Source organism: Epinephelus fuscoguttatus, linkage group LG5, assembly GCF_011397635.1.
Source record: "Epinephelus fuscoguttatus linkage group LG5, E.fuscoguttatus.final_Chr_v1".
Classification (NCBI taxonomy): Eukaryota; Metazoa; Chordata; class Actinopteri; order Perciformes; family Serranidae; genus Epinephelus; species Epinephelus fuscoguttatus.
The window spans coordinates 44,326,281-44,338,526 of record NC_064756.1 but is presented as its reverse complement, the minus strand read 5'-3'; the positions used below and the strand labels follow the sequence as shown (position 1 = coordinate 44,338,526).

Here is a 12,246-nt window from a genome sequence, read left to right as displayed (position 1 = left end):
TAAAACACAATAAACTGCACGTCTTCTTTCATGTTTGTCTCATGACAGATGGATCTGTCATCCAAAGCTGGATGTCCCCAATTTCAAAACTCATTCATCATCAATCATCCAACTAAGGATACATGGATACATGTCTGACATATGCAGCAGAAAAAGACGTGTGTGACATAGAACATAGAAAAATAAACCAGCTACATTCTGTCATACCTTTCCTCAGTAGAGCTGCAGCCTTCTTGGTTGTTTGTTTAAGTTTCTGAGTAAGCTAGGAGCCACTGACCTCGGCTGCAGTCTCATCTGTAGTTTTTTTTTTTTTTTTTTTTTTTTAACAAAACCACGTTCGTATATCCATCTTTGGCTTGAACTGCTTTTTGGGCAAAGAACACACTAACACGATGGCAAAGTAAATTGACCAAACTATTTAGCAAGCAAGCTAGCTTAAATCACATACTACGGTGCGCCGTGAGGCCAAACCTAATACAACACACAACAAATGCCGCTGTCCATTACCGCAAATAACAGGGGGTTATGGTGTTTCACTCTCCTCTCAAACACCTTAACCCCCTGTGTTAAAAAAACAAACAAAAATACTGGTCGGTTGCCCATGTAGTTTCTAATTTATTCAAGTCAGATTTAACGAATTTGCTATTTGATTTCAGACTCAACCGATGCCTCTCCTCCTCAAATCGGCAGCAGCGGAGCACCAGCCAAGAAATGGAGGAGACAATGTGGTCTTCAGCAGATACTGCTGCAGAAGGAGATCATCAGAGTGGAAGCTGAAACCCAAAAATTACAGATTGAACAGGAAAAATTGGAGTTGGAGAAAGAAAAGTTAAAGTTGGAGATACAGTTGCTCCAACAACAAGTCATTAGGCCGTCATCTCACATTTTTGAAAAGGAGGAGCGGTCCTACGTGGTTTTGAATTAGCCTATAGTGGCCAAAAAACAACACAATGTAATGTAGACAATCGCATATTTATTTAGCAACATTTGTGTATAAAAAATGATAATAATAAAATATTTATTTACAAACAGTGGTTAATAATAATAATAATAATAATAATAATAATGATGACAATAAATTTATTTACTAACATTGCTGTATACTACTACTACTACTAATAATAATAATTTTATTTACTAACATTGCTGTATACTACTAATAATAACACATTTATTTACTAACATTGCTGTATACTAATGATATTTTTACATACATTTGTGAATAATAATAATAATAAAACATGTATTTACAAACATTGCTCTCCATTCTCATTCATTTGTTTTCTTTACAATGAGCAGGCAGCCAGGAATTATTTTGAACTGAAACAATATATCGTTAATAGTTTGACAAGAAGCTGATTAAGATTTTTTTTAAACAATAAGAGAGATCTGTGAGAACTTATAAGGTGTTAATTAAGTGTGCACGGACTAGACGTCCACTGATGTCATCCCGCACTACAGGGACTGCAGGATGCTCTTCTTCCTCCTGCACTGGCTGATGGTGTTGCCTGGGGAGGAGGATCCTCTTGGTGATGCAGATGTTATGGAGGACCGTGCATGCTGCGACCACAGTGCAGACTCTCTCTGGTTGCATGCGTATCTCCCCGTGAAGTCAGTGAAACCTCGAAAATATAGCAAACTATTAACCCACATTTCTCACTACATTTGTTCATTTATTTAGTCTATTTTCTTTATCTTTGATTTTTTAAGTTAAAAAGTGGACGAATTAAAGTCCCAAAATGGGCACATAACTTGGTCAGCTCTATGCACAGTGATCAATCAGCACCATGAACAGCGTCAATTTTTCCTGTCTTTTTTTCTTTCCCGGATGAAAATGAAATGAAGCACAATTTTATTTAGCTTTATACTGCATTTTCCAACTGAAGTAGAAATATAGCTCCATGTTTACACATTTGCTCAGTTATTTAGCATACATTTACAGACAGTTTAGACATTAAATGAATATTTTAGAGTAAAGACAGCATAAAGGTAATTATTGAAGTTTAAGTGGGAGTAATGGAAGCAATAGGCTGATAGGCTATTTTTGGGGCATTTTTTTTAATAAGATGTGCAGATAATGTAGCTTACCTGCGCTTGAGGACTCCAATGCATCGCTCAACAACTGATCTAGTGGCAGCGTGGATGGTGTTATACCGGCGCTCTTGCTGAGTCCTCGGTGCGACCATTGGTGTCATCAGCCAGCATTTCAGTGGGTAGCCACTGTCACCCAACAGCAGCCCCGTCACCCTTCCAGCCTCAAACTCCTGATACAATGCACTCTCCCGCAGGATGCGTGCGTCATGGGTGGATCCAGGCCATCTTGCCACCAAATTAAAGATGTAATAACGGGCGTCACAAGCAACCTGTACATTGATTGAATGGTATCCCTTGCGGTTGACATACAGATACTCGTGCTCAGATGGTGCCTGGATCCGGACATGAGTCCCATCGATGCAGCCCACAATGCCAGGAATGCCGGAGGCCTGGTGGAACTGCTGCTTCATCACCGCCACCTCTGCTTCAGTGGGGAGGTGGGCGTACCGGGCGAGACGGTGGCTCAGTGCCAGTGACACCCTGTGGATGGCCTGACAGGCAGTGGATTTGTGGATGCGGATCATGTCTCCAACTGTGTTTTGAAATGCACCGTTTGCATAAAACCGAAGTGCAATAAGTAGCTGCAAAGTGGGTGAGAGCGCTGCATTGTGATCCGACACATACTCCAAGTCCAGTGACAGCTCTTCAATCAGTTCCAACAGATCTCTCCTACAGAAACGAAACCTCTCAATCAGCTCCTCATCACTGTAGATCTCCAATGGATTGCTCCTGTCCCTAATAACTCTCTCCCGTCTGAAAGCCCGCTCGTTGTAAAGGTATGTATAAGACGTGCCATGGTGAAATGAAGCTGTTTTACCATAGAAACGGCTTAGAATCTGACCTTACGCCTGCTCTTGACTAGGCGTAAGATTTACGCCTGGTCTTAGTGAGAAGAAGGCTTAAGCGCCGTTGGTGCAACCGGCGTAACTATAAGGTCGGACTTAGAACGCCAAGTTACGACCGACTTAGCTTAAGACAAGGCTTAAGACCAGTTGGTGCAACCAGCCCCAGAAGTTAACGTTAGCTTAACTAGAGCCCTTTGGACAACAGCTAACAATGATGTACGATCACCAAAGTACAAAAACTAGAACAAAATAGGCTAATAAACTCCCAGTAAACAAGGTGACTTGATGAACAACGCAGCTAGGAGCTAACGTTAGGCTAACTTTAGCTAACGTTAGCTAGAGATGTTAAAAATAACTTTATATTTCTTTCCAGCAAAGTGACAATATGTTGCCTCAAACATGATGTTGACTTACCTTAGAACAGATGTAGACATCCTTATTAATCTTATTCAAGTTGAGTTGATGTTGTGGTCTAAGTTACCGCGCAACTTTATCCAAAGGAGACACTTTTCTCGGTTGAGACGTGGTTTAGGAAAGGGTAAAAAATACACCCCGTCGCCCAGCCTCTCAGGATATCTTGTGTCGGAGTTGCATGTATCCCATGCACACCATTTGACCATTTCTAAACTTCAAATCTCAGAAAAAGCTCATAAAACCGAACGAAACTGACTTTCTGTAATGCATTTCAATGGATGTCCAGGCAGAGAATGTCCAAGTGTGTGGGAATGGCTATACGCACTGTGATTGGCTCATTGCGTTTGAGGGCGGGGCTTAGCCATAGGTCAATAGACTACAACTACCAAGAGGAACGGCAATGCGCTATGATCCACCTCACACACAAACTAGCAAACAAACTCTGACCTGACACAGTCAAGCAGCTCTCGTCTCCCACGCATGCAGTGCAGCACTGTGCTGTACGCGTGCTACTGCGGGCCTTTCATTCATCTTACAGACTGATTTAGCATAGGACGTGTAACATATAGACAGATGTCGCACTGTAGACAAATGAATAGACAGAATGAACAGAGTAACAGTTCTGTGTCTCTCTGTGTTGTTGTCTAAATCTATATCTTGCTTGAAAACATACTGATTTATCATCATACTTGTTATATCACCCAGCCCTAAATTCAAGTGACGCAGCACTCTGCAGTTATTCCACTATGCATTATTCTTTCCTTATTACATGGTTCTATTAAATGCTGTATTCTGACTGATCAGTCGCGGCATTCAGCAGTCTGATATTACTGTGTAATGACCGTTGCTACTAGCAACGGTCATTACACACATGTAGCCCAGCGTTGCTAGGGATGCTGCCCTGAAACACTGCAGCTGTCAAACAACTTCCGAGGGAAAAAACAAACAGAAATGGCTGATTTTAAAATTTCTTTTAACTTATTTGGAGAGTAGCTACAAGGATTTTGAGGAATGGGATGCTGCTGAAGAAAAAGAAATGGAGAAGGAAAGAATCTAAAATTTAACAAAAGAGGAGTTGTGCATAACAACTTCACAAAAATTAAAACCTCTTCTGTGACAGAAAGACAAAACAGGAGAATTAAATGCGGACTGTTAAATATCAGGTCTCTATCGTCTAAAGCAGTGTTAGTAAACGTATTAATATCAGATAATCATATTGATTTGTTCTGTCTCACTGAAACCTGGCTGTGTCAAGATGAATATGTTAATCTAAATGAGTCCACTCCTCCCAGTCATAATAATACCCACATTCCTCGAGGCAGCGGCTGAGAAGGGGGAGTTGCAGCCATTTTTAACTCTAGCCTGTTAATCAGCCCTAAACCTAAACTAGATTATAATTCATTTGAAAGCCTCATTCTTAGTCTTTTACATCCGACCTGGAAAACCTCGCAGCCACTTTTATTTGTTATAGTGTACCGTGCTCCTGCCCCGTATTCTGAATTTGTATCTGAATTCTCAGAGTTTTTATCCAGTTTAGTTCTTAAATCAGATAAAGTTATTATTGTAGGCGATTTTAACATTCATGTCGACGTTGATAATGACTCCCTGGCTACCGCGTTTATCTCATTATTAGACTCCATTGGCTTCAGTCAGGGTATACAGTACAGGCCAAAAGTTTGGACACACCTTCTCATTCAATGCGTTTTCTTTATTTTCATGACTATTTACATTGTAGATTCTCACTGAAGGCATCAAAACTATGAATGAACACATGTGGAGTTATGTACTTAACAAAAAAAGGTGAAATAACTGAAAACATGTTTTATATTCTAGTTTCTTCAAAATAGCCACCCTTTGCTCTGATTACTGCTTTGCACACTCTTGGCATTCTCTCCATGAGCTTCAAGAGGTAGTCACCTGAAATGGTTTCCACTTCACAGGTGTGCCTTATCAGGGTTAATTAGTGGAATTTCTTGCTTTATCAATGGGGTTGGGACCATCAGTTGTGTTGTGCAGAAGTCAGGTTAATACACAGCCGACAGCCCTATTGGACAACTGTTAAAATTCATATTATGGCAAGAACCAATCAGCTAACTAAAGAAAAACGAGTGGCCATCATTACTTTAAGAAATGAAGGTCAGTCAGTCCGGAAAATTGCAAAAACTTTAAATGTGTCCTCAAGTGGAGTCGCAAAACCATCAAGCGCTACAACAAACTGGCACACATGAGGACCGACCCAGGAAAGGAAGACCAAGAGTCACCTCTGCTTCTGAGGATAAGTTCATCCGAGTCACCAGCCTCAGAAATCGCAAGTTAACAGCAGCTCAGATCAGAGACCAGATGAATGCCACACAGAGTTCTAGCAGCAGACCCATCTCTAGAACAACTGTTAAGAGGAGACTGTGCGAATCAGGCCTTCATGGTCAAATAGCTGCTAGGAAACCACTGCTAGGGAGAGGCAACAAGCAGAAGAGATTTGTTTGGGCCAAGAAACACAAGGAATGGACATTAGACCAGTGGAAATCTGTGCTTTGGTCTGATGAGTCCAAATTTGAGATCTTTGGTTCCAACCGCCGTGTCTTTGTGAGACGCAGAAAAGGTGAATGGATGGATTCCACATGCCTGGTTCCCACTGTGAAGCATGGAGGAGGAGGTGTGATGGTGTGGGGGTGTTTTGCTGGTGACACTGTTGGGGATTTATTCAAAATTGAAGGCACATTGAATCAGCATGGCTACCACAGCATCCTGCAGCGACATGCCATCCCATCCGGTTTGCGTTTAATTGGACCATCATTTATTTTTCAACAGGACAATGACCCTAAACACACCTCCAGGCTGTGTAAGGGCTATTTGACCAAGAAGGAGAGTGATGGAGTGCTGCGGCAGATGACCTGGCCTCCACAGTCACCGGACCTGAACCCAATGGAGATGGTTTGGGGTGAGCTGGACCGCAGAGTGAAGGCAAAGGGGCCAACAAGTGCTAAACACCTCTGGGAACTCCTTCAAGACTGTTGGAAAACCATTTCAGGTGACTACCTCTTGAAGCTCATGGAGAGAATGCCAAGAGTGTGCAAAGCAGTAATCAGAGCAAAGGGTGGCTATTTTGAAGAAACTAGAATATAAAACATGTTTTCAGTTATTTCACCTTTTTTTGTTAAGTACATAACTCCACATGTGTTCATTCATAGTTTTGATGCCTTCAGTGAGAATATACAATGTAAACAGTCATGAAAATAAAGAAAACGCATTGAATGAGAAGGTGTGTCCAAACTTTTGGCCTGTACTGTACATGAACCCACTCATTGTTTTAACCATACCCTCGATCTAGTTCTGACATATGGAATTGAAATTGATAACCTAACAGTCTTTCCACAGAATCCCTCGCTATCGGATCATTATCTGATTACTTTTGATTTCTTTTTACTCGATTACATGCCACTCAGCAACAGTTACTATACTAGATGTTTATCAGATAGTGCTGTCGCAAAATTTAAGGAAATGATTACTCCGTTGTTAAATTCAATACCAAGTCCCTCAGTAACAGAGGTTTCCCATACCGACTTTAACCTCTCCCGAATTGATCATTTTTTTGATAGCGCCGTATGCTCGCTGCGAACAACACTCAACTCTGTAGCTCCTCTTAAAAAGAAGTTAACAAAACCAAGAAAGTTCTCTCCTTGGTATAACTCTCAAACCCGTAAGTTAAAACAAATATCGTGAAAATTTGAAAGGAATTGGCGATTAACCAAACTGGAAGAATCTCATTTAATCTGGGCATACAGTCTCAAAACGTATAAGAGGGGCCTCCGCAATGCCAGAGCAAACTATTACTTAGCATTAATAGAAGAAAACAAGAATAACCCCAGGTTTCTTTTCAGCACTGTAGCCAGGCTGACTGAGAGTCAAAGCTCTATTGAGCCTTGTATTCCTTTAGCCCTTAGCAATAATGATTTTATGAGCTTTTTTAATGACAAAATTTTAACTATTAGAGGCAAAATTCATGACCTCCTGTCCTCAAATAGTACCTATATAACCTCAAACATAGCTGTAAGACCTAATATATATTTAGATTGCTTCTCCCCAATTTCTCTTCAAGAATTGACCGCAGTGATTTCTTCATCTAAATCATCAACGTGTCTCTTAGACCCCATCCCAACTAAGCTACTTTAGGTCTCATCTTTAGTTAACACTCATATATTAGATATGATCAATAATCCTTATTAACAGGCCATGTACCACAGTCTTGTAATTAAACCTCTACTAAAAAAGCCCACCCTGGATCCAGAGGTGTTAGCCAACTATAGACCAATATCTAATCTTCCCTTTCTGTCAAAGATCCTTGAGAAAGTAGTCGCAGACCAGCTGTGTGATTTTTTCCATGATAATAATTTATTTGAGGAATTACAGTCAGGATTTAGAGTGCATTATAGCACTGAGACAGCACTAGTTAAAATTACAAATGACCTTCTGATTGCTTCAGACAAAGGACTTGTCTCTGTACTTGTTTTTATTAGATCTTAGTGCGCCGTATGACACTATTGACCATCAAATTCCTAAAAGGTTCTACACTGAGCTGGTTTAAATCTTATTTATCTGATCATTTTCAGTTTGTTGACGTTCATCATGAATCATCCTTACGTACTAAAGTTTGTTTTGGAGTTCCGCAAGGTTCTGTGCTCGGACCAATCCTATTTACTCTATATATGCTTCCTTTAGGTAAAATCATTAGAAATCACTCTATAAATTTCCATTGTTATGCGGATGATACACAGTTGTATTTATCAATGAAGCCAGAAGAAAGTAATCAATTAACTAAACTCCAAAACTGCCTTAAAGACATAAAAACCTGGATGAGCACCAATTTCCTGATATTAAATTCAGACAAAACTGAAATTATTGTTCTTGGCCCCAAACAACTCAGAGACTCTTTATCTGATGACATAGTTTCTCTAGATGGCATTGCTCTGGCCTCTACCACTACCGTAAAAAACCTCGGAGTAACATTTGATCAAGATTTGTCTTTTAATTCTCATTTAAAACAAACCTCACGGACTGCATTTTTTTCATCTGTGTAATATTGCGAAAATTGGGCCCATCCTGACCCGAAAAGATGCAGAAAAATTGGTCCACGCTTTTGTTACCTCAAGGCTGGATTACTGTAACTCTCTATTATCAGGTAGCTCTAGTAAGTCCTTAAAAACTCTCCAGCTAATTCAGAATGCAACAGCACGTGTACTAACAGGAACTAAGAAACGAGATCATATTTCTCCTGTTTTAGCTTCTCTGCACTGGTTCCCTGTAAAATCCAGAATTGAATTTAAAATCCTACTGTTAACTTATAAAGCTCTAAATGGTCAAGCTCCATCATATCTTAGAGAGCTCATAGTGCCTTATTATCCCACCAGAACACTGCGCTCTGAGAATGCAGGGTTACTCGTGGTCCCTAAAGTCTCCAAAAGTAGATCAGGAGCCAAAGCCTTCAGCTATCAGGCTCCTCTCCTGTGGAATCATCTTCCTGTTACGGTCTGGGAGGCAGACACCGTCTCCACATTTAAGACTAGACTTAAGACTTTCCTCTTTGATAAAGCTTATAGTTAGGGCCGGCTCAGGCTTGCCCTGCACCAGCCCCTAGTTAGGCTGACTTAGGCCTAGTCTGCTGGAGGACCCCCCTATAATACACCGGGCACCTTCTCTCCTTCTCTCTCTCTCTCGTATCCTATTACTGCATCTTACTAACTCGGCCATTCAGATGAACTCATATCGCAGCGGTGCCTGGACAGCATGACGTGTGTGGTTGTGCTGCTGCCGTGGTCCTGCCAGATGCCTCCTGCTGCTGCTGCTGCCATCATTAGTCATTAGTCATACTTCTACTGTTATTATACACATATGATTATTGTCACACATGTGTACTGCCAGATATTAATATATACTTCCAACATATTGTACCACAGTAGCCAGAACTATAACTATAATATTATTACTTTCATTAATGTTGTTATAAGCTACTGTCATTACTGTCATTACCTGCATCTCTCTCTCTCTCTCTCTCTCTCTTTCTGTCTCATTGTGTCATACGGATTACTGTTAATTTATTATGCTGATGTTCTGTACGACATCTATTGCACGTCTGTCCGTCCTGGAAGAGGGATCCCTCCTCAGTTGCTCTTCCTGAGGTTTCTACCATTTTTTTCTCCCCGTTAAAGGGTTTTTTTTGGGGGAGTTTTTCCTTATCCGCTGTGAGGGTCCAAAGGACAGAGGGATGTTGTATGCTGTAAAGCCCTGTGAGGCGAATTGTGATTTGTGATATTGGGCTTTATAAATAAAATTGATTGATTGAATTGAAAAAAATTAAGCGAAAAACGGCACAAGGAACTGACACTTGAAGAGCTTCAAGTGATAGAGGAGGAGAAAGATGAGATAAATACAAGAAAGACAACAAAATGGGCTACTGTACTATACTGTACTGTACTACTACTACTACTACTACTATACTGGCGGACTTTCTCTGCCAAAAACAAAAGAAAACGGATTTGAATACACTCGGCAGTCATGCTTAATGACATTTTACGCGAGTTTTATGCCTCAGTTCAGTCTACTAAGCCTGGGTGAGTACAAAACTTTCACCAAAAGTTGTCGAATCCGGTCGGTTTTAATGCACTTCGCAGAGGCAGACAACATTATTTATTTAACTGATAATTAGCCGTGTAATAAGCGGGATAGTGTATAATGAGCCGGTGCGCGTCGGGGTTCTATTCCCCTGTCGGGAGTTATTTTCTCAGTATTCACTGGCTCATTATACATTATCCCTTACGTATCATAATCTATTCTTACCAACACCACTCTTGAATGTATATTTAACATATGATGCACATTTCTTATTTCCATTTCTACTCATATATATATTGTGTTTTACATTACAATTTTTATATTTTTACAAACTTTCCATATTTAGCATATTATACATATTCATTTTTTTTTTTTTTTTTTTTAATATTTTACATACTTGTCGCAAGTCAAAATGGTTGGAAAACCACTGCATTACAATTTAAAGAAGTAAAATAATGTGTTTGTTGTAACAACTTTAAACTTACATGTATTATTTCCCATATTAAGTTTGTTAACTGACCAAAGCTACACATAATGTGCACACAATGGTAAATGAAATCCACTTGGCCTTGAGTAAGCTAATATGACAACTGAGCTACTATGGGCATTAATTATTCATAAACAAAAAAGGCATGACAAACAAAGGGGGACAAAGTGTCTGTGAGTGCACTCCCAGAAGCGCCCTCATTAACTGGAAGTAGGATACAGCTCCATGAGAGTGACTCCATTTAACAAGTACTTGACAAGTCCCTTTATTGATTAGTAGTGATGTATTGTAACTTCTGACACCACAAACAGCTGCTCCTTACCACTGGGATCTTTTGGAATCCAGTTTAGACTTAGAAAACTGTTACATGTTTTGCAAGGCACATCAATATAAATATTCAAAAAAAAATCAAGAGAAATGACTCCAATTTATGGTCTCTAGCTCCTCCCACTGGTAAAAGGTGGAAATTAATGTTTTACCCACAAACAATCCACCACTACTTCAATACTAATTATTCATAGTGAGAGTAATGCACAGGGTTTCAACACATTTTCATGGACAAAATTTCAAAACTTTTCAATGACTTTTCGAGGACAGATACTAAAATGTTTGTTTTTATTACATTTTTTTGCCCCACTTGCCAGGTGTTTTTTAAGCATATCAGATTCAAACTCTACTCAGACCTATATCCTGCTGGCTGGCAAACATAAAGAGAGAGAGAGGGAACATGGGAAGAAAATTAAGAGACGTAAGTGTTTGAACATCGACAGCTTCAGGAAATAAGTGTGCTGTTATATATTATGTTACATTACGTGGAAGGTTATCCACGGAGGTAACTCAGGGTTCAACGCTAAGTTTTTTTTTTGGACAGTGTGTAAATGCCCGACCGGGCAAGTGAGTTGTTAGTTTATATGCCCGACCGTGAGTTTTACTTGCCCCGGGCAATCAGGCAATCCTTATTGTTGAGCCCTGTAACAGTAACAATTTAATTACATCCAACAAATTTCCAGAACTTTTCCAAAACTTTTTGTGACTTTTACTAATTCCATGACTTTTCCAGGCCTAGAAAATGTGACTGAAATTCCATGACTTTTCCAGGTTTTCTATGACTATGGGGACCCTGATTGCATGTTGGGAGTGGGCAGCTGCCTTGACCAACCAAGAACAAGGCTCAAGTGAATATTTTGTATCAGTGATGTAATTACCAATGCTCAGCAAATAAAACTACTTAAGTATACACTGAGCGACCTGAACAATAAAAACACATCTACTGTTAAATTCATGCAATGCGGTAAAGAGTCCTCCAACACACAACCACCTTTCTGAGAATGTTAAGTTTTTAAGGATGGTTTGTAGTGGTTTTGTATTGCCTCATGTATGTATTTGTTTTACAAATGGCTTTATTGGTCTTCTTTTCATTTATCCGATATGTTTTTGGGAGTTTTGTCTCCTTCTTGTCCTTATTTGTTTTTTTTATTGTGTAACACCAACCTGGCCCAGTTAGACACATTTACACAACACTGATGTTAATCAATATGCAATTTTCCTGTATGAAAAACACAAGGTGCAAGGTGCTTTCCTGAGGAAGGGAGAAACAGTAAAAATAATACTGTTTAGACTAGACAGAAAATCCAATACAACAGTCCTGAAAATCACTGAGGAACTGAATCAAAGATTTTTTTTAAAGGTTTAAGTGTAAATAATTTTGTAGGACTGTCTGTATTGTTAACTGTTAACTGAAGACCTGTAGTTATTCATAAACATTGTCCAAACTGCTGGGATTGGGACTATATCTGCTTA

General features: G+C 39.7%; 2 protein-coding genes across 2 annotated transcripts in view; both read right to left on the bottom strand.

Annotated features, from left to right (window-relative positions):
* Positions 1 to 12,246, bottom strand: part of brip1 (BRCA1 interacting helicase 1) — a 215,084-nt gene that overhangs the window by 84,583 nt on the left and 118,255 nt on the right. The window lies entirely within an intron of this gene.
* LOC125889118 (putative nuclease HARBI1) lies at positions 1,152 to 3,866 on the bottom strand. Its single transcript, XM_049576847.1, has 2 exons — positions 2,089 to 3,866; positions 1,152 to 1,622 (listed from the first exon to the last, which is right to left on the bottom strand). The coding sequence occupies exons 1-2, from the start codon at positions 2,616 to 2,618 to the stop codon at positions 1,613 to 1,615; spliced, it is 540 nt and encodes a 179-aa protein (XP_049432804.1). The 5' UTR covers positions 2,619 to 3,866; the 3' UTR covers positions 1,152 to 1,612.

Coding starts and splice junctions, on each gene's coding strand:
- LOC125889118 (XM_049576847.1), bottom strand. CDS start 2,618: ATGATCCGCATCCACAAATCCACTGCCTGTCAGGCCATCCACAGGGTG.